The following is a 20773-nucleotide window of genomic DNA, read 5'->3' on the forward strand; positions in this document are numbered from 1 at the left end:
ATTTCACAGTAAAAATCGTTACCGGTAGTGTGTCGTTTCCGTGGCGTCATTTTCACGGTACCGAAAAATAGTTTAATTATAAAAGTCACCGCACTTGAATTGACTGTGTGATCCACGCGATTTCACTGCGCCTGTATGTGTGTTTGTGATGTGGTGTGGTGTGTGAGTGTGTTTCTTCTAATTTACTTTCGTTTTGTTCTGTTTTCAGTGTTGGGGAGGGGGGGGGGGCACAACAGATGACGTTGTGTGCGCATGCAGGTTGTTATTTTAGTCCGCAAACTGAGGAATCGCGCGGATGAAAGTTTGAGATGGCGGAGAAAAAAACTCACCAAGGTCTACTAATTACGATATTTAAGAAATAGGAATGCTTGTCTGATTTTTCGTAAAAACTCACCTGTGACGTATGCACAGAACGCGAGAGCGAAATACGATGCGAGGCACGGTTACGAGGCAAATTGGTCATTAGATTTGTAGGCTAATCGCTGTGAAAAATATTATGAAACAGTATTGGTTATTCTATAATTTACTGGTTGTAGCATGGTAACTTTAGGAATAAAACATTCGTCACAAGGTGTAGTAATGCTAATGTTAACTGTTGGTAGAACTCATGATGACGTCGGTTAAATTCTTTCGTCAAATTGATCGTAGATTACACATGCATCGTTTTGGGAAGAGGATGTCAAGCCACATCAATACTTACCTGTATTAATGATTACCAGTCAATTAATCTTTGCAGTGTGAGATTGGAAAAAATACTCTGATGATGCCACATGAGTACACCAGTTTTTGATCCATTTATTTTTTGGAATAAACCTGGAGTACACAGCTGCTGATGTAATGTTCATTGTTAATGCATCGTTTTCAAACATTTACCCTTGAAACATTATACTTTTGAGCAGTGGCGGCTCTGGGGGGGGGGGGGGGGGGGGCAACGGGGGCCAGTGCCCCTGTAGCACCGATTCTGGCCCCCCCTCCGAGTGTAGATTACGCAGTCGTGCCGAGTCGCCGACGCGAAAGGTGGAAACAAAGTGCATTATTTAACATTGTAGTCGGACCCTTTAGTGCGCTGCGCCACTTAAAAATGAGCGGGAAAATGAGAAGCAGTCCGCAGAGAAGGAAATTACCACGACACGAGTGCTATTTGCGTGCGTGTGCGTGTGTGCGCGGTGTGTGAGTGTGTGTGTGTGCGCGGTGTGTGCGTGTGTATGTGTGTGCGTGTGTGTGAGTGTAACTTTTTTAGTCTCCCTTTTTATTTTAATTTTTATTTAACAGGATCAATATATAAGACATTGCCTTTTAAAATTTGGATGATTATATGTATGTAAAACATCTAGCTTCAGTGTATTTGCAATTTTTGTCCCCGGCAGGCTGGTACCATATCATCCCCTGGCTTGAATATTCTCAACAGACGTATTGTTACGCTTGCAGACATTTTAGCCCTCCTAATACTGTTTTTTTCTCATTACTGTAATGTTATGACTACAATTTCAAAGTCTGAAGAAATAAAAAGTCAAATAAGATTTCGAATGTGTCTTTTTAGCCCTGGGTTGAATGTGCCCCCCCCATCAAAACCCCTGGCCCCAGCCTGGCCCCCTCAGTGAAATTGATCCAGAACCGCCCCTGCTTTTGAGTGTCAGAATTCTTGATTATGAATATCAGTCAAAATAGAAAAATGGGTTCCCATGATGAACGTTTACGGAACCCAACATTAGTTACCATGGTTTCCCATTGGGTAATCCGACAGAACCGAAAAACGGTTACCATGAATTTCCAAAATCCTCAGGCCTGCTCCTGAATTATTTACATTTTTGCAGCATTTGTTTATAATTGTATGTATATGTTGTTGTTTGTGTTATTATCATATGCAATTGAATAAGTAGACCATTTCAGAATTTGAAATTTGGGACTCATACTTCTCTGATCAGCGAGTCCCTGGGACTCGCTGCCGGTAAACTGTAAAATTATCACTGCAGAGATTACCGCTTTTTCTGCACTCAGTGATTGACTTCTATGCAAAGTCATTTCTCAACTTGTCTTCCGTGCCATGTCATGCCTGTTGAGTGTTGATTTACTTCATATTAAGAAACGACTGCACTAAAACATTAATTCATAAATGTATATCATATGCTTTTATTTTTGTTTTTCTAAGTATAAATAACACGTACCCTGACTGTTCTACTCTTTGAATAAAAACACTTCATTCAAGCGTGAGGGAGTGCAAGGGGTTATGATGGAGGGGTGTTGCAAATCATGAAGACCTGCCAAGTGGTATGATAGCATTGTTTTATACATGTCCTCGGCTAGGCCTCAGCTTCAAAATCAGTCCTTGGTCCTTGGCCTTGGCCTCGGAGGCAAGTCCTTGGTCCTTGGCCTTGGCCTCGGAAAATTTCTCAAGTCCTTGGCCTTGGCCTTGCCTCGGAAAATTTTCCAAGTCCTTGGCCTTGGCCTCGGGTTGCCGGTCCTTGGACACAACACTGCTCATTAAGTCCCCGGAAAAGACGCATTGTTGGTATTACAGGGTCACAGATCATTTTCTTGAAAAGGAACGCAGAGTAGAATTCACGTATAAATAAACTGATGCATTTTATGATGGCGGCCAAAATTGAGCTTCTCCTCTTTGACAGACCAGCATCCGCCACTGGTGAGCATACGTGTGCTCCTGTCATGTTTTGTTTCCTGTTATAGTTTGGTTTGATACTTGTGATTTCCAGGCATTTTTTTGAGTACTTCGACTTCGTGTTTTTTCCATTGTACTCCTGTGTGTATTTTTTTGTTAAATACATTTTGGTCAATCCACCCTGCTCCCCCCTGTCTCCCTGCTTTTTGGGGTACTCCGACCACCACCACGCAAAACTTGACAGGTGATATGAATTCAATCATAAAAACAACTGCGGTAGACGATATAATGAATTTTGACAAATTTATTAATATGACAATTATAGTAAAACATGCATTAATCAACCATCGTAACCGCAAGACGCGGAATACTATCGTCAACAACAAAAACATTGTTAAAATGGTATTTTTCAGGTTAAAATCAAATGAGAATAATGTCACAACACACAGTGATTATAATGAGAATAAAAGGGGAGTAAGGTAAAAGATTTAAAACGAATAAATGAGTAAAAATGATTATAAGAATAAAAATGAATAAATGAAATAAGTATTTGTCTATCATCATTGAGGGAGTCAAGATTGATCAAGTCTTAAGTACCCCGTGATTTACTTATTAATTTTTATAATAATATCTTAGTATCATTTCTATACTTCCTATTTTTACATTATCCGGCCAACAATTTTGGGTTAGAGACATTCAATACATACGATTGGCTCGTTTCTTCCGACACGCAAGAGTAGTATATTGTCTACGTCTCCTTACAGACACAACGGCTTCATAATAACTGAGGTTAGTTGGAATAATACAGAGTATTAGAGAAAAGCCACGCCAATACCTGTATTCGAGTGCTGGCAGTTGAATGTAATATTGAATTTCTCGATAAGGAGTCATCTTTGTGATGCTATTTTCGTCTGGAACTGGTAATTGTTGGTCCGGGGGAACAGGGCTCTGCCCTGACGAGTCCGCTCGATCGCCCCCGGATCGAGGTTTTTATAGCTCCGAAGAGGCTACTTTTGGTTATGTCAACCTACAGCTGGTCCGAGTTATGAAAATGATGTTTTTCTGTTCACAGCTGTTTTTCCCGCGGGCGCGGCGGCTAGTTTCATTTTCTAGCTGATCAGAATTTTCTACTGCTGTGCACTGAGGCGTCCTATCACACCCCCACAGCCGTTCTATTTTAATTCAGTACTTTCCGGTATATCTCTGGCGCTTTAACTCGCAATCTTCCCTCAAATCAATGATAGACATCATGCACATACTTGAATTAAAATCACCTATCAAAATCACATCTATGCAGCTTAAAAAGGATATCATGTTTTCACAATTCATATTGATACATTATCTCCCATGCTATCAACAGGTTTCGTTCTTGTCAGGTTCTTCATCAGGAGACATCATTTGGGAGTAAATAACGCTCTCCGGCAATAATCTTTACACCAAGCAGTTTCAAAGCATTTGTTATCACAGCACACAACTATTCTATATTAAAGGAATAACACCATGTTGTCATTTCATGACAACATTCGAAAAGAAGAAAGAAAAATAATAATCATAAAACAACAGTTAACAGTAATTCTGTAAAACTGTATGATCCCGTTATAAAGCACATCCTATGCATTACCCTTTGTTAACCATTTGTTTAAGGCATATTTTAAAAGCATTGGCTTTGGTATGTTGGATTTAACCATATTTGATTGATATACTATACGCTGTAAATGGACCTGTTGCGAGCTGGCGAGAGCTTAGTAAACAATTGTTTTGACGTCATTTTGTGCCCAAATTGGATAATACATCCTTAGGCTGAATTGGAGTCTAGTTTTTAGGTCAATTTCATATTTAACTTTATCAATTGTACCATCACTCGTACCATGAAACAGTGCCTTCCAACACAGCGATCAAAAGATTGTTGTCGTCAACAGCTATCATTTTCCTCACACTTCATTGGTTTTTTAAAATGTATTTCTTCAGGGCGTTCCACGTGATTGTATTGCTGATGGCCTGTGTTTGCGGAGCTTTGACATTTAGCACTATTTAGTGTTTGAATAATCAATGCAATGGACACACCCGTCAATCACATGTACCATTACTTCATCACATTAAAAAATGGGTGGGTTCAAACAAAAGCTTCTATTCAAGTTGTGGATCTGATTCAGATATAAATACCCGGAAAGAAAAGCTGAAATACTGATCCTTGAATCTATTCATTTTTCAATGTCAAACCCAAATATTTTCAATCAACGGCAAAAATGAAGGGATTTGCCTCACTGTTCCAATAATTTTGGAGGAGAGTGCCCATATACGGAAAGTGTTCTAAACAATTTAATTACTTGGTTCACTTTTCACTTTGAGGCTCTCTTGGCACCAAAACCTTCCCTGGATTCATCAAGTTGTTTGGGTCAAGGGCATCCTTGATGCCCTGCATGACCTGCATCGTCATGGATCCCATCTCTTCATAGAGCAGTGCTCGCTTGCCCAAGCCCACTCCGTGTTCCCCTGTGCATGTACCATTCATAGCCAGGGCCCGTCTAGGAGATACAAAGCAAGGTTTTATTTATTTCTTTTTTTCCCAAGGCAAAACATAGTAAGGAAAATGTCTGACAACCTTTAGACTCAGCTGGTTTTCTGCATAAATTGCTCATAACATCGGATATGATCCATGTCACAACAATCAGGGTTCCTACAGGTTTCTTCAAGTTAAATTTAAGACTTTTCAAGACTTCTTTAACAGAATTACAAGGTAAAAAAAACTATACGTATTTCAGTCACATCAGCAAAGAAAAACAAAATCTCTGAATTTGTCTATCCATCCATCCATCCATATTCCGATCCGTTTATCCTCACAAGGGTCACCGCGGGGGGTGCTGGAGCCTATCCCAGCTGTCTTCGGGCAGTAGGCGGGGGACACCCTGAACCGGTTGCCAGCCAATCGCAGGGCCCACAGAGACAAACAACCATCCACGCTCACACTCACACCTAGGGACAATTTTGAGTGTTCAAACAGCCTGCCATGCATGTTTTTGGAATGTGGGAGGAAACCGGAGTACCCAGAGAAAACCCACACATGAGAACATGCAAACTCCACACAGGGAGTTTGGAATTGAATTGAACCTCTGCACTGTGAGGTTGACACCCAAATTTGTCTTAATTTATTTTTTGAACTTTGAAATGCGGAAATTGTGTCGGATGTAAGAATACAGCATATTGAGTAGGTGACTCACGTGACAACCACGTCAGCGCAGACACAAACCACAGACCAAGTAGAGGTGTGAAACACGAAAGAAGGCTCAGTAGTTTGACTAACACTGAAGTTGTCTTTTTTTTTTAACATGAGTTGCAGAGACTTAGTTTAGTTGAAACTTCACACCGTCTCTGTGACCTATTTTGTTAAACAGATATAAAAATGGGTTTAAGTGAAAGCTATGAATCCCCCCTTAAAAATGCTGCCAAACACGGCTGCCTAAAAATGGGTAAAGATCTAAAACCGAGCATTAAAAAGAATGTGCACAAGCACCAAAAATCTAATTTCTTTTTTCTTTTTTTAAGTTCATGTACTGATAACCGTGACAAAGCTGCCACTTTGGATGGATTATCATACCAGAAGGTCAGCTTTGGACATGCACCTTTTGACAAAATTTTACGACAGTTTGCCACCGTGAGTGATACCGATAAGTGAAATTTTGGACTACCCATATTTTTTGCACTACAAGGTGCACCTTCAATGGATGGTCTATTTTAAAACTGTTTTCATATATAGGGAGCACCGCATTATAAGGCGCAAAGAATAGAAGGCACAATAGTGGCTGGGGTTGTGCTATGCATCCACTGAATGGAGCTCCCCCAAAGTGAATACAATACAATACAATGTAATACAACTTTATTTATATTGCACTTTCACAACTGCTGCAGCTGTAACAAAGTGCTTTACAGAACATTTAAAATACTACGTCCAGACAATTGATCGATATCTAAATCGTATCGGATTACAAAGCACACTGTCGGCTTTTGAGAAAATTGAATGCTTTTAGGTGCGCCTTATAGTGCGGAAATTACGGTATATTGAACTTGGTTCCGTACAACCTCCCTCTCGGTTTAGTAAATGCAGCGGTGTCAACTGAGTTTCAAAATGTGACTTTGGAGAAAAGTAGTTCTGTCCAGTAGTCTCAGCCCACCACGAGCTTAGTTGCTTTATTTCCCTTTTCAACAACAGTCACTGGAACAAAGGCGGTCAATAGAACAAAGAAGAATTTGTTCAATGTACAGGACTTTATTTTCAACACATTACGGATCGTGATATTACTTTTCTGTGTCACACAATAGTGGATTTAGTTTTAAGATATCCTTTATTTGTCCCACACTGGGGAAATTTACAGCCTCCAGCAGCAAGAATGTGGGTAGAAAGAAGAAAGAAGAAAAACAAACAGACACCGTTCAATTAAGTGCAATATAAATACAAAAGGGATAAATCGCAGTGCTATTTACCATTGTTTTTCACACCATGTAATTATTATTATTATTATTGTTGTTATTTTTATTCAGCAGCCTGACAGCAGTCGGTAGGAACGAGCGTCGGTATCTCTCCTTCTTGCAGCGCGGGTGTAACAGTCTCTGGCTGAAGGAGCTACCTAGTGCTGTCAGGGCGGGCTGGAGAGGGTGGGAGGGACTGTCCATCATAGCTTTTAGCTTAGTTAGCATCCTTCTGTTGCTCACCTCCTCCAGAGTGTCAAGGGAGCAGCCCAGGACAGAACTGGCCTTCCTGACCAGTCGCTCCAGTCTCTTTCTGTCCCGGGCTGAGATGCTGCCTGACCAGCAGACAATGCCATAATGGATGGCCGAGGCCACCACCGAGTTATATAAAGTTATTTTCAAATGTTATTAACCGTAATGTCGGCTTTTACCGACAATATAGAGATTTACTTGGTGTACATATACCGGTACTTCTTTTTTTGGGGGGGTGGGAGGGTTGTTTTTATTTATGTCAACATCAGGCGAACGGACAGACAATGAAAACCAGCCTCTCTTAATTTATGTACACTCTTCCTTTTCGAAAATAATGAATTTGAGTCACTCATCACTTGGTTTCAGCCCAGATTCATAATGACACCACCCGTCTGTTCGTTATCTTCCATTAACTAGAAAGTAGCCTGGTCAAGCAAACAAATGGATGGCACTCCAGAATCTTTGGTGCACTCTCCTGGCAACTGAGTCATATTACATATTACGGTATTTATATTTCTAAAACAACAAATGTAATGGTGGCCTGAGAAATGGAGATATTCATACTAAAAACAATTCTAAATACAACGCTCGAGAGAACGTGTGCATCAAAGTGTAGGACTGACAATGACAAAAACAAAAGGAAAAAAAAGGATGTGATCATATTGTAAAGTTAGTGTGTGAGTCTCAGTTTAAAGCAGTCGATATAAAAGACAAATAATAAAAATAAATGGAAAAACATTACCTTGCCAGCCTCTCGCTGAACAAATGGACCCTATGAAGTTCTTCTGGGTCGTTCGGATCAACGACCATCAGACAGTGAAAGTTCCCGTCACCCACATGACCCGCGATGGGACCTGCGTGAGCATGACATCAATGTACTCAGCTGTTTTGTGGTAAAAATGGAAATGAGAAATTCTGGAGAGATTCATCCATGGTACTGGAGCTCTCCAAGTCCACACTGTCAAGACCTCTGTTAGCTTTGCCCTGTCAGAATGATGGTTGCTTTCTGTGTGTGAGTATGGAAGGACGGATCGATGTACAACAGGGGGCGAAAAAATATAAATAGTCATTTCAAACACTCTCGTGCCCAGGATACCGTTGAGCAGCTTTCTAGTATTACACAATGACCTTGCCTTGCTTAGCTCGCTTCGCTTTCGCCGTGAACTAAATAAGTACAACAAACAATGGTTTATCATAAACGTGTAACTTAGAGGGATTCTCTCGTGACACCAATTTTGTATTTGTGTTAGTGCAGGGTTTGAAGCTGAGACGATTTTATTTGAAACAAATTTGATGTTGTGTGTCACTGCTGATGTGGAGAAAAGAGCCGTCTCGTGTGCAGTGAGCTCACCGGTAAGTTTGTTCTCAATCAGGTCGGTTTTGGTCTCCACAATGATTTGAGGCAGTTGGGAAATGGGAACACAGACATCTGTAGAATAGGCCTACAATTAAACACACTAGGGAGTTAAAGTTGAACTTTGAACTGCATTAAAATGTTGTTGTAGGAAAAGAAATTTGAAAAAAAAAAAAAAAGAACAAAATGACTTGATATAAACCGCACTGTTGTCATGGTAAGTTGACAATGAACTTCAGAGTTCTTACAATTCCAGGATGCCAAATTCATTTTTTAATGTATGTAGTACTGTTCTTTAAAATATGTAATTTTATTCACACTTAGGATAAAGTTAAAAATCTCTTAAAAAACGTCAACAAAAAAAAGACAAAAACATTCGGCGGCACCAAGAACACTAGTGGGCAAAAAAAATGCAAACAATGAATGGTAGAACACATATTGCCGATTGCAAAACCTGCTTGCCACAATATGGTGGGACTATCAAACAAATATAGTACGCCATTTATCTCCCCCAGTTTTGTTCTACATTTACACTTTTGTGGGGATTTGCACATTCACAAAGGAGAATAGAGCTACAGTTGCTTACCTTGCAACCAGGCCTTAGAGCCTGAGCAGCATACCAGGCGTCATGGCGAGCTTTCCACAAATGGTTGCGTGTTTCTACATCTCGAGCCCATTGAAAATCTGAGCCGCCGTTAGCCTGGGTGATTTCCTCTGTGGATACACGATAAAGATCATGTCTAATTTTTATGATGCATAAGTTTCATAGCTGTGCAGTGAGAACACAATCAGACTGTTACCTGTACAAAATTTGAAATGCTGCAATCTGTAGACTTGTATTAGAAAAAACATTACGAGCGAATCGGCAGAGAACTACAGTCCTGCTGTTTTGACAGGTCATGCCCTTACCAGCAATCCGCTCTTATGCTAAGTCAAGATTTTAAAAGAACATTTGAATACGCCATCAAAGGTGAGTATTTGCCCACGTTCTCAAAACATGCATGTTCGGTTTACTGAGAACTCTAAAAAGTGTCCTTTGGTCTGTGTGCTTCTGTGTGCATGTGTGTGTGTGTGTGTGTTTGTCTGGTTGAGCCCTGGGATTGGCTCTCAAAAAGTCCAAAGTGTACCCCGCCTCTTGCCCAAAGTCAGCTAAGAGAGGCTCCAGCTCAGCCGTGACCCTCGTGGGGATAAGCGGGGTAAAAACAATCAATTAAAAAAAGGATGTATGGATTTGATGCATTCACAATTCAACCCGATTAAGGCTGACAAATATGATCACAACACAGACGGTTTCTTGACAAGAAAATACAGTGAGCCACTATACACAATGTTAATTTTAAAAAACAACAACAGTTGATGATATAAAAAATGAAAACCTCATTTGTTATATTGTCATATTTTTTGTGTTTTGTAAAACCCTTGCTTCAGGTCCGCAAGATTAACCTGCAAAAAAAAAAAAAAAAAACCCCAAAAAACCTACTCCTCAAAAGTTGATCCTAAAATGAAGTAATTGTTTCGAGATTTGAAATATCCATTCATCCATCCGTTTTCTGATCCGCTTCTTCTCACAAGGGTCGCGGGGACTGCTGAAGCCAATCCCAGCTGTCTTTGGGCAGCAGGCGGGGGACACCTTGGACTGGTCGCCAGCCAATCTCAGGGCACAAATAGACATCCAACCATTCACGCTCACACTCACACCTTGGGACAATTTAGAGTGTGCCATTCATGCAATGCCTGTTTTTGGAATGTGGTGGTGGGAGTGGAGGGGGGAGGGACCAGAATACTTGGAGAAAACCCACAAAGGCACGGGGGGAACATGCCAACTCCACACAGGAAGGCCGGAGCCAGATTCGAACCCAGCACCTCTGCACCAGGAGGCAGACACGCCAAGTAGTTGGCCGCCGCGTTGAAATATATTTATGAATATCATTGAAAGACTTACCCGTTGTGTTGACTTGTTCTGCAAGGCTCTGTTCAGAACCATGGAACTCCAGGAATAGAGTTGGAGTCACGGGATACGACAGTGAGCTGAACATGTTGCATGCATTGATCATTACATCATCAAGAAACTCTTCAACACACAAAAACAAACAAAAATAAAAAACAGTTCTTAGCATCGATGGGATTCTACACCAAAATCCTCAATCTTTTTCTAGCAACGGATTTCACATGCAGTTGTGTACGTGCAAATTGTGTCATTTGTGATGTGTTCTTAGCGCAGGCAACTGCTCACCAATGCGAGCGATGGCTACCCCAGCTTGGAGAATCTGCACAGTGCTATTCACGGCAGCTTGCACTGAAGGAAATGAACAGACCGCAGACACCGTGGCTTCGGGAATACCGTAGAGGCGCAGAGTTGCCTTAGTGATAATTCCCAGAGTGCCCTCTGATCCAACAAACAGGTTTGTCAAGTTATAGCCCGCAGAAGTCTTCCTGTAGTTTATTTAGAATGAAGACAGGGGGAAAACTTACATAAGCACAGTGGGATCCCATGATTGTTGCTCCTAAGAGCAAGAGTTTGTTTGGACAATATCTGAAATTTGGAATGAGTTCCATTCTCTTTTTTTTTTTTGTTTACCTGGGACGTCGGCCCTCGCCAGCCGTGTGGATAATAGTTCCATCAGCAAGGACCACCTCCAGATTGATCACGTTTTCCCTCATGGTTCCATATCGCACTGCATTGGTACCAGATGCGCTCGAGGCTGCCATCCCACAGAGCGAAGCATCAGCTCCAGGATCTAAGGGGAAGTTCAAGCTCAGTATTGTTTTCTGAATCTTTTTACAAAACGGAGCAGCTAAGTCATTTGCAGTCAGAACATGTTGGAAACAAAGACGTCCTTACATGAACATGAAAGGACTACGTTGCTTTGGCCCCACTTTGTTCCACTACATTTAACCATACCTGCTGTTCTTCAAACATTGTTGTCCAACATCAGAAAACACGATAAAAGGTCATTCATAGCATTTCATACATCTTTAAGATACTTGTAGTTTACACCAGTTTTCTCGCCAGTATTACAACCACGTGGTACATATCGTGATAATGCAGTCATTTTTCTTCACAAACAATAAATGTCATGCAATCATAAACGTCTTGGGCTAACATTGGATTTGTATTTGTATTTTTTCTTTTAAAGAAATACTACTTTGACCACGTAGTACATGACTGCAGTGCCACTCATGACATGGCAGCCCACCACGAGGCCCGAACACGAAGCACCATGTTTGTGTCTCCAACTGTTCACCATGCTGGAGCATGTGGCTTGCACGTCAGCCTCATCGTCAATGTTGCACGATTCAAATCTCGGCTTGGCCCTAGATGGACTTTGCATGTTCTCTTCGTGGGTTGTGTCCAAATTGCTTTTGACCACATCCCAAAAAACACATCTAATCATTTCCACAGGTGTGAATGGCAGACACCCATTCACACTGGTCTCTCTCTCTTGCGTGTGAGGGCAGCTTTGCGGTGTTATATGTCCAGACGTTGCAGCCATTGGACAGTGGATTCATTAGGTGCTGTGAGGTTCAAGTTGCCATCTGGTGGTCGATGAAAGGGACAATAGTAGATGAGCTGTTCTGCAGTTTGGAGTTCTGGTCCACAGTCGCAGAATAGTGATTCGACGAGACCCCATCGGAACATATTGCCGTTGAAACGGCCTACCCCAGTTCTTAGGCGGTTGAGTCGTACCCAGACTTTCCGGGGTAGCGTTGAGCCAGGTGGGGGTTCGGTGTTAGGTTGGACCATGAACTGGTTGGGTCTTGCAGTTTTATCCCAACTACTTCTCCACGCTTCCAGGATGTTAAAGTTGGAATCATGAAGTTCTGCAGCATGATGAGGAAAAGGGTGGCGAAATTTTAGCCTTTGGCGCTTTCCAGGTTGTACCTCGGCGATCAACTGGTTTAGGGCATGGTTTTTGTCCAGCACAGCATGTTGAGCAAGGCAGTGGGTAGCTTTTTCTCTACGTAAGCTGGCTGGGGCAATGCCTGCCAATACTGGTAGGAACTCCGTGGGGGTGGGACGCAGACATCCGGTGATTATCCTCATGGTGTGGTTGAGGGCAACATCGATCTTCTTTGAATGGGTACTTCGGCACCACACTGGTATTGCATATTCAGCTGTGCTGTAAGCAAGCGCAAGAGCACTTGTACGGAGTGTGTGAGTGCTTGCACCCCAGGACGAGCCAGCGAGGTGTCTTAGCAGATTGTTTCGAGCTGTTACTTTGAGACGAAGAGCATCTATGTGCTGTTTATATGTGAGCTGTCGGTCGAGCTTCACTCCTAGATACGTGGGGGATGGGTTATGTGGGAGTGGAGTCCCATGCAGGTAGACAGAGAGTTGGCGCTTGGATTCCATGTTGTTTAGGTGGAAAGGTGTGGTGGTAGTCTTTGCCAAGCTCAATTTAAGTCTCCACGTTCTCAGGTATTCCGATATCAGTGCCATATCAGCAGTTAGTGATTTTTCCACCATGCGCCAGCTTTTGTGGGAGTAGCATAGTGCAAGATCGTCAGCATATCCATATTGATGAGACTAGGTTTTGGGCATATCGCTGATATAGATGTTAAAGAGCATAGGCGAGAGGCATGATCCCTGTGGTCCTCCGTTTCTCAAGCGGCGGGGTCGACTGTGCTGTCCGTCGCTGGTCTTTAGCACAAAGCTTTGGTTTGCCAGAATATTGCTCAGGAAGCGTACCATTTGCTTGTCCGGAATCATCTGGAGAAGCTTCAGTATCAGGCCTTGATGCCATACAGTGTCATGTGCCGCAGTTAGGTCAACCAAGATAACTCCAGCCTTGTTTCCCTTCTCGAAGCTATCTTCAATATTACTGGTCAGCTTGATTATTTGCTGGGTGGTACAGTGTCCATGTCGGAAGCCAGCTTGTTCTTTAGGCAGCTGGGGGTCAACCACTGAGTCAAGTCTGGTCAGGAGAAGTCGTTCCAAGATCTTAACACATAGTAGTGAGATAGGGCGGTAGCTCCTTGGGTCATCGGGAGGTTTATGTGGTTTCAGCAGGGAAACCACAGTAGCTTTCCGCCAGATCTTAGGTATAGACTGGTGCTTCATACAGGCTGAGAGGTATTTGCATAGCCAGTTCATGCATTTTGGGCCACAGTATTTCAAGAACTCAGATGGAATATTATCAGGGCCTTGAGCTTTGCCAGTCTTGATCTGTTTGATGACAGAGGTTAGCTCTTTGGTGGAAAAGGGAGCTGAGAGGAAGCCATCAACGCTTGGAGCATTCCATAATCTGGTGCATTCTTGTTTCACTCGGAGGTCATGGACTTTGTCAGCCTCTTTATACTTTCCATTCGCTAATAGCTGATGTGCAATCGAGTTGGCAGTGACAGGGCAGCGTTTGGGTTGAAAGCTGTGTCCTGTGAGGCGATTGAAGGTCTTCCAAGCTACTCTGTTGGAGTGAGTGAAGTCTATGCTTTGGACCGTGTCTTCCCAACGTTTCTTACGCTTCGCGTTGAGGCATTGCACTAGATCGGTGGAAGTCTTGGTTGCTTTTCACTGGTAGCGGCAGACAGGAAGTCTTTGTAGTGGCTGTCACACTCCTCGTCCCATGTTGGTATGAGTTGGTGACGGTAACCGCGTGGGATTGTTCTTTTTGCGGCTTTGTATAGGGCTTTACAGAACGACATATAAGACGTATTCAGGTCTGCTGATGTTGGATCTGGTAGGTGACAGATCTTGTTATCAACTAAGCGCCTGAATTTAGGCCAGTTGGCTTTTCGAAAGTTCCATCTCTTCACAGCTTTGCTTGGTATTGGCCTGATTGGATTAGCCGGGAGTATGAGTGATGGTCTATGCTGTGACTTGGGAAACGGACTGAGGATCAACTGCTCTGGAATGGGTCCACTAATGTCGGCAAAGGCCAAGTCCGGGTTAGTTGTTGTGTTCCATCTTCTGGAGTGGAAGCTGTCCGGTTGTTTTGGATCATAGAGCAGTTGCAAGCCAGCGGCTGAGGCCCAGCTTTCAAGTGTTTCACCATCTGGATTAGTGGTTTGGTAGCCCCATGTGGTGCTATGGGAATTGAAATCTCCGCTATACAGTATATGCAAGGAGAGGCAAAGGCAGAGATGGAATTGCCTTGCAGTTTTGTGCTTGGTGGTTTGTACTCATTGACTACGGTGGTGCCGTCAATTTCCGTTGCCGTCCATTCAACTTTACTGTCACTTTGCGATGAGTTGATCGGGTTCCAGGTGGCAAAGTTCTTCACAAAAGTGGCTATTCCATGTATGCTGCTGTTGGTGCAAGCAGCCAGGTTGTAACCAGAGATCTTGAGTTTGGAATGATCCAGTGAGTGGGTTTCTTGCAGGAGGATTGCTGTTGCATTGTGCTTTTCCATAAGGTGTTCTATGATCGCACATTTTGCTTTAGTAAGGCCTTCCACATTTAGCTGCATTATTGTCACTCCGGCCCATGCAACAGATGGATTTGCATGCCCTGATAAGGGCACGTGCTCTGGGCCGGTTCTTTTCACAGCTCTCCGGGGCCGAGGGTTTATCCTTTTACCACCCCAGAGGGGGTTGCTGTCTCACACTGGTGACAACAAGCCTCTTGTCCAAAGGTAGCTGCGATTGGATCTCACATGTCCCTGAAATAGATAACAGTAGAAAATGGATGCCCAACTCTTTGTTAGTTCATTGGCTTCTTCCTTGTTCATGCAGGAACGTAGGGCCACTGTGATTTTGGGGTGGACCATTCCACTGAAGACGTATCAACTAAAATGGAATGAAAACAAATTCTCTGGATCCGCATCGTTATTCGGATAACTCTTCTCGGGAGAGAAGGCTCCATGCCAGATCTGTGAATGCTGCTTCTCCATGTTTTTTTTGTTGTATTTTTTGATAGCTGAAATAAATCTCATCATTTTTTATAAATACTGTACTTTCGTTGTCTTGGTTTCCTTGGACAAGACAGATGGCGATTTTTTTCTGAATACATAGCATGCTAACGTAAGTCAGAAGTCACTTTTCTTTTTCTTGTTTTTAAATCTAAATGGCCAGATTTACAGAACAGCTAATAACCGATGTTGTTTGCCGACATACAATGTCCAGAAAGACATAAATAATGTGCTCGAGTTCTGTTGGGATGGTGATTAGCATACAGGGCTGAAAAGGTTCCGGAAAGGCTCTTTAAAATGAGCTTTCATCCACTGGTGAATTGGAATGTGGTCATTTATGCCGACACATTTGCATATTTTAGACATTGTATCATTTGTGATTCTGGACTTGAGACTTCAGTTAACATGGGCTTGGGGTTTAACTGACCAACAGGAAACCACAGTCCGGTGTCTCGCAGGTAGGCATTGAGGGCTTTTCGGGTCACACCAGGCTCAACTGTCACATCAAAATCCTCCGGGTGGCAATCCAAAATCTGGTTCATTTTCCTCAGGCTGAAGCACACACCGCCCTAAGGAAAAGGGAGGCTACATTACTTGGCCTTTTTAAAGTACCTCACGTAAATTCAGTCTTGTAGGCAGTAGTGATGGGACGATGATACCTCAAGGAGTGTATTGACCCACTTCACAAACTGTGTCAGCACTATATTGACACTGTGTTGGTCACCCAATAGTGACCCCTGCAGTAGTTATAAAATCATTGCAGGTAAAGAAATTCCTTGTTTGTGTAAAAGTTGGTATGTAAAATATAGCAAATTTGAGTTACAATTCAGATTTTTAACTTACGTAGAACATTTTGTTTAAATCATGTGAAATAAAAGACAAAAGTGATTAGTTTATGAACTCAGAAAATTCTCTTTCACATGGTTCAGATGACGATAGTGAGCAGAGAGTTTTAAATGAAAGTTGATGCAGATGTATAAATTTTTTCTGGTTCCATTTCCAATATTGTAAAGGGTCTTGGTTTCTGGGTGTGTTTGCTTCTGACGGGCAGCGTTGGACTTCAATTATGGAGGATCTCGCAATTATAAGATAAAATTAATAAAGCAACTGTAAGGCTCTTTAACTGACAATCATATGTATAACAGGCCATTCACTTGATAAACTGATAAAATGGGTGCAATGCGCCCAGAATTTTGCAAAACTCCAGCCAACAAACCCACGACATGTTGATACAGTTTGTGTCCTTATAAACACACTTTGGCGCAGCACGTTCAAACGATTCAGTTCCTGGATTGGTCACGTGATTCTTTCTTAAAGCAATACACGCACCAACACGGGGTTTCACTCTTGAGCTCTCGGCACTGTGCTGACGCACCAGTGTCGCTCGTCCCATCACTAGTAGGCAGTGCACTGTGCATCAACACAATGGTGAGGAGTTGTATGCAAGCGTACAAGTTAGTGATATTATTTGTGGGTTTTGTAGTGCAGACTAGGAATGGGTGCGGAGGACAGTACTTTTTTGAGTAGAGACCTCTTTGACTTGGTACTATGGGGGCACTGATTCACATTAAATCAAACCCTACCATGTTTCAGTTCCGAAGCGCGGTAGTTAGCAAAGTTGTCAATTTTCCATGCCGTAATTGAACGCAGCAGTGCATGCACACCAGCGTAATGATATCACTCACTCACACAGGATTTCGCACATGCTCAACGTACATTTCTGGGTTTGGAAGCAATCAATATTTGCCTGTCGCCAAGGGAAACCAATGCGGTTTATGAAATACATTGCAGCAATGGTGAAGCCACGCACTTCCTAGCATGCTTTGGTTATGCATGGCAGGTGGCCTTCTCGGTATTGACCCCTTGTATTGGCCCTTGCTTGGAGCCAAAATGGAGTGAGCATTACTTACTGCGTGGGGTACATTCAAATTATTAATTTTATTCCAATTATTCTCTTTTTTTCTCATTCGCATCCTCTTCCAACTGTCATTTTTTGTTATTATTTGGTCCAAACTGGGTTCAAACGGATCACGATGCACGTGGCAGACCTTGTGTTCTTGCAAAACGTAAACACTAATATCCATCCATTTTCTGATCCACTTATCCTAATGAGGGTCACAGGGCATGCTGGAGCCTATCCCAGCCGTCTTCAGGCAGTAGGCGGGGGACACCCTGAACCGGTTGCCAGCCAATCGCAGAGCACACAGAGACGAACAATCAACCGCGCTCACGCTCACACCTAGGGACAATTTAGAGTGTTCAATCAGTCTGCCATGCATGTTTTTGGAATGTGGGAGGAAACCGGAGTACCTGGAGAAAACCCACGCAGGCACGGGTAGAACATACGAACTCCACACAGGAAGGCCGGAACCGGGATCGAACCCACCTCTGCATTGTGAGGTCGACGCGCTAACCACTGGACCACCGGGCCGCAGTATACAGTAATATAATTAGTTATATTCTCTTGTTGTATTACTAGTTAAATTCATTCTTTTTGATGTTCAGTGCAAAAGTATGTTAGAACACACTTTGTTTTTTGTAATATTAAACTTATTGTTTGTATTGTTTAGATTTTATTATTTGTTAAATGTTATACATTGATCGCTACTACATCCTCTGGTTCATTTGTTTTAAGATCATCATGTGTTGCGAATTACATTTTAAACATTGAAAAATAACTGTTTCATCGAAATGTATCTGCAATTTTTGTGAATACATGTAACATTTATTCTGACACACAACAAAAGTACCGAAAATTTGTACTGTTGAGCACCGGTATCGATTCCCAGTTAGAGAGAACCAGAAAGGAACCGCTTCAAATGTGAAAGTTACCCATCCCTAATGCAGACCATCTCCCAAGGTAATGATAATAATAATGATAATAATTGTTTTTTTCTTCTTTCTTCTTTCTACCTACATTCTTGCTGCTGGAGGCTGTAAATTTCCCCAGTGTGGGACAAATAAAGGATATCTTAATCTTAATCTTAATAAAAGTGTGAAATTATTCCAGTGCTGTCACAAGACATATAAGATCTATCAATGGTATTTTCTCTCACCTTCACTGCTCCTACCCCACCCTCCAGGCCAGTTCCCGTTCCAAACGGTATCATGGGAAGGCGATTGTCATGGCAGACTTTCGCCAGAGCGCTAACCTCCTCCACACAACGCGGAAAAACAACCACATCCGGTGGACGGCATCTAGACAGACATTAACAAAGGAGCTCGTTGGATTTGTTCTAAAGCACGTTCTGGCGTGAAGCTGCAGTGGAGCCCTTGTCAAAAGTTGCAAAATAACAGTCCTTGCAAGGTAAGGAACGGTACATCATAAACTATGTTTTCACGGCAGCATAAGACAAAAGTGTTACACAGCACAAAAAATAATAATGCTTACTTACCTCTTTACGCACTGCTTTTTATTTGACAGACAAATATTTACAGTAATCACAACTTTACTACAGTACTGTGTTGTAGTCGGTTAATAATAGACTACAGTACATTTCGACTTTTCGTACAAATTTGGTTTACGCGAACGTCATTGGAAGGGGCACTGTCCGAGGACTCCCTGGACAGACTTGGTAGACTGTAAACAGATCGTGGATTCAAAATGGCTTGGGGGGATTTTGTGGAATTCATCTGCTGTATTCATAGTGCTTGCAATCTTTATAAGGGATTTTAAAAACAACTACACTATGGCATACCTTGTCTGAGCTACATTAATGTGGTCAATGTAACACTGCATGGTAACAGAAGTACATCCAAGAAGCGATTCTCCCTTCTTTGATTGCAACCCTGAACGCTATAAAGACAAGAGTTAGTTTATCCAGGAAAAAATATCAACATTTGCACGCGGGCTAGGCAAGTTAACATGTCAGTATCTTGACAATACTGAGTATTTGCTGGACTGATCACTGTCTATAGACTGTGTTGACATGCTGATGTTTCTCAACAAAAAGCAATCAGATGGAACTGCTTTTTTTGTTTTATATTGCAAATTTACGTTAAATGTTTTGTTGGGTTTCACACTCAAAACTTGTTTTCATCTTCATTGTGTTTTTTTATCCCTTAAAACAAATATATGTCTACATGGAAAACAAAATATGTAGTTAGAATTTTGCACCATCTAACATCAAAAATGGAAATAATATGTCTTTAATCTTGATCAAGCAAATGCTCAAAGTAGACGTGTGAAACAGTGACCTGTGTACAGATTCATCTTTGCCGTGTTGCTCTCTGACAGCAGTTGCCATTGACACTCCATCCTCTCCGCATATTGACCTGAATGTGGAAAGTGCACTGTCCAAAGATGCATTCTGTGAAAACACAATATAATTATACATTAAATAATGCACTGTAAATTAGACCAGTAGTTCTCAAACTTTATCACCTGAGTACCAAATAAAACAATACTAAGATCTACAAGTACCACCATAATGACCGAAATTAAAATACGGTAGCATAGTAGCTCTACGCACTCGACAAAATCGAGGCAGAGGCTTTATTCAAAAAAAGTGAATTAATATTATTGTAAGCCACACTAACATAATGCACAGTTTGAACATAAGATTTGTGCTTGAATAAAAGAAAAATGCACCTAAATTAAATGTAAACGTATTGCACATTAGTTTAAGAAAGTTGTTCTTTTCGCTTGGTCACTGCCCCCCCATTCCTCATTCCAGTTCAAAAGTCCAAACTGTGCCCCTGCCCGCAGTATACTGTATTACAATTATATCATTGGTTATATCTTTTCATTATAGGATGAGTCAAATATTAATTTCTGTTACAAGCACATCCAAAGTCTAGCCAATAGCCATTTTGTCGAAAGAAATGTAAATGGAATAGCATACATTCAACGATTTCTAAATTAATTTCCGCACAATACTACACACGTAACTACTTCGTGTTACGTGTTCCAACTTCATTGGTGTTACCAATAACACATTGAGACTTGACAGAGCGCACATGACCTCGATTTAAATGAAAACTGGCGTATATTTTAATGAAAACTAACTTACTTACTCTGGCCATATTGACTGTTTTAATACTGCGATGCTGACAGAAAAGTCGCTGACTTGCCATCAGCAGAAGCGACATGGGTTTGCGTCTACGTGTAACTGTTATGTATTAATCTTGCCTACAAATTGAATTCTCGCGGTAGTTGTGAGTTCACAAAATCCCGAGACTCCATTTACCCAATCCGAATACTATTACCCACACTACACTTTACGGTCCTCATTGAAG

At 41.9% G+C, this 20773-nt stretch overlaps 1 protein-coding gene across 2 annotated transcripts; it reads right to left on the reverse strand.

The window, feature by feature from the left end:
* Nucleotides 1-2903: 2903 nt before the first annotated feature.
* On the reverse strand, nucleotides 2904-20771 carry ldhd (lactate dehydrogenase D). Of its 2 annotated transcripts, none has more exons than XM_086108574.1 (11): nucleotides 20552-20771; nucleotides 19733-19845; nucleotides 18592-18733; nucleotides 15963-16104; nucleotides 11266-11425; nucleotides 10921-11120; nucleotides 10630-10758; nucleotides 9274-9401; nucleotides 8685-8775; nucleotides 8076-8187; nucleotides 2904-5142 (listed from the first exon to the last, which is right to left on the reverse strand). In XM_086108574.1, the coding sequence occupies exons 1-11, from the start codon at nucleotides 20624-20626 to the stop codon at nucleotides 4950-4952; spliced, it is 1485 nt and encodes a 494-aa protein (XP_085964700.1). In that variant the 5' UTR covers nucleotides 20627-20771; the 3' UTR covers nucleotides 2904-4949. The 2 variants fall into 2 exon arrangements, with proteins under 2 accessions (XP_085964700.1, XP_085964704.1); XM_086108578.1 differs by having other exon boundaries at nucleotides 20548-20641.
* Between the last annotated feature and the right edge of the window lie 2 nt (nucleotides 20772-20773).

Source organism: Hippocampus guttulatus, chromosome 4 (genome assembly GCF_054856545.1).
Source record: "Hippocampus guttulatus isolate MCC_2025c chromosome 4, RoL_Hgut_1.0, whole genome shotgun sequence".
Taxonomy (NCBI): domain Eukaryota; kingdom Metazoa; phylum Chordata; class Actinopteri; order Syngnathiformes; family Syngnathidae; genus Hippocampus; species Hippocampus guttulatus.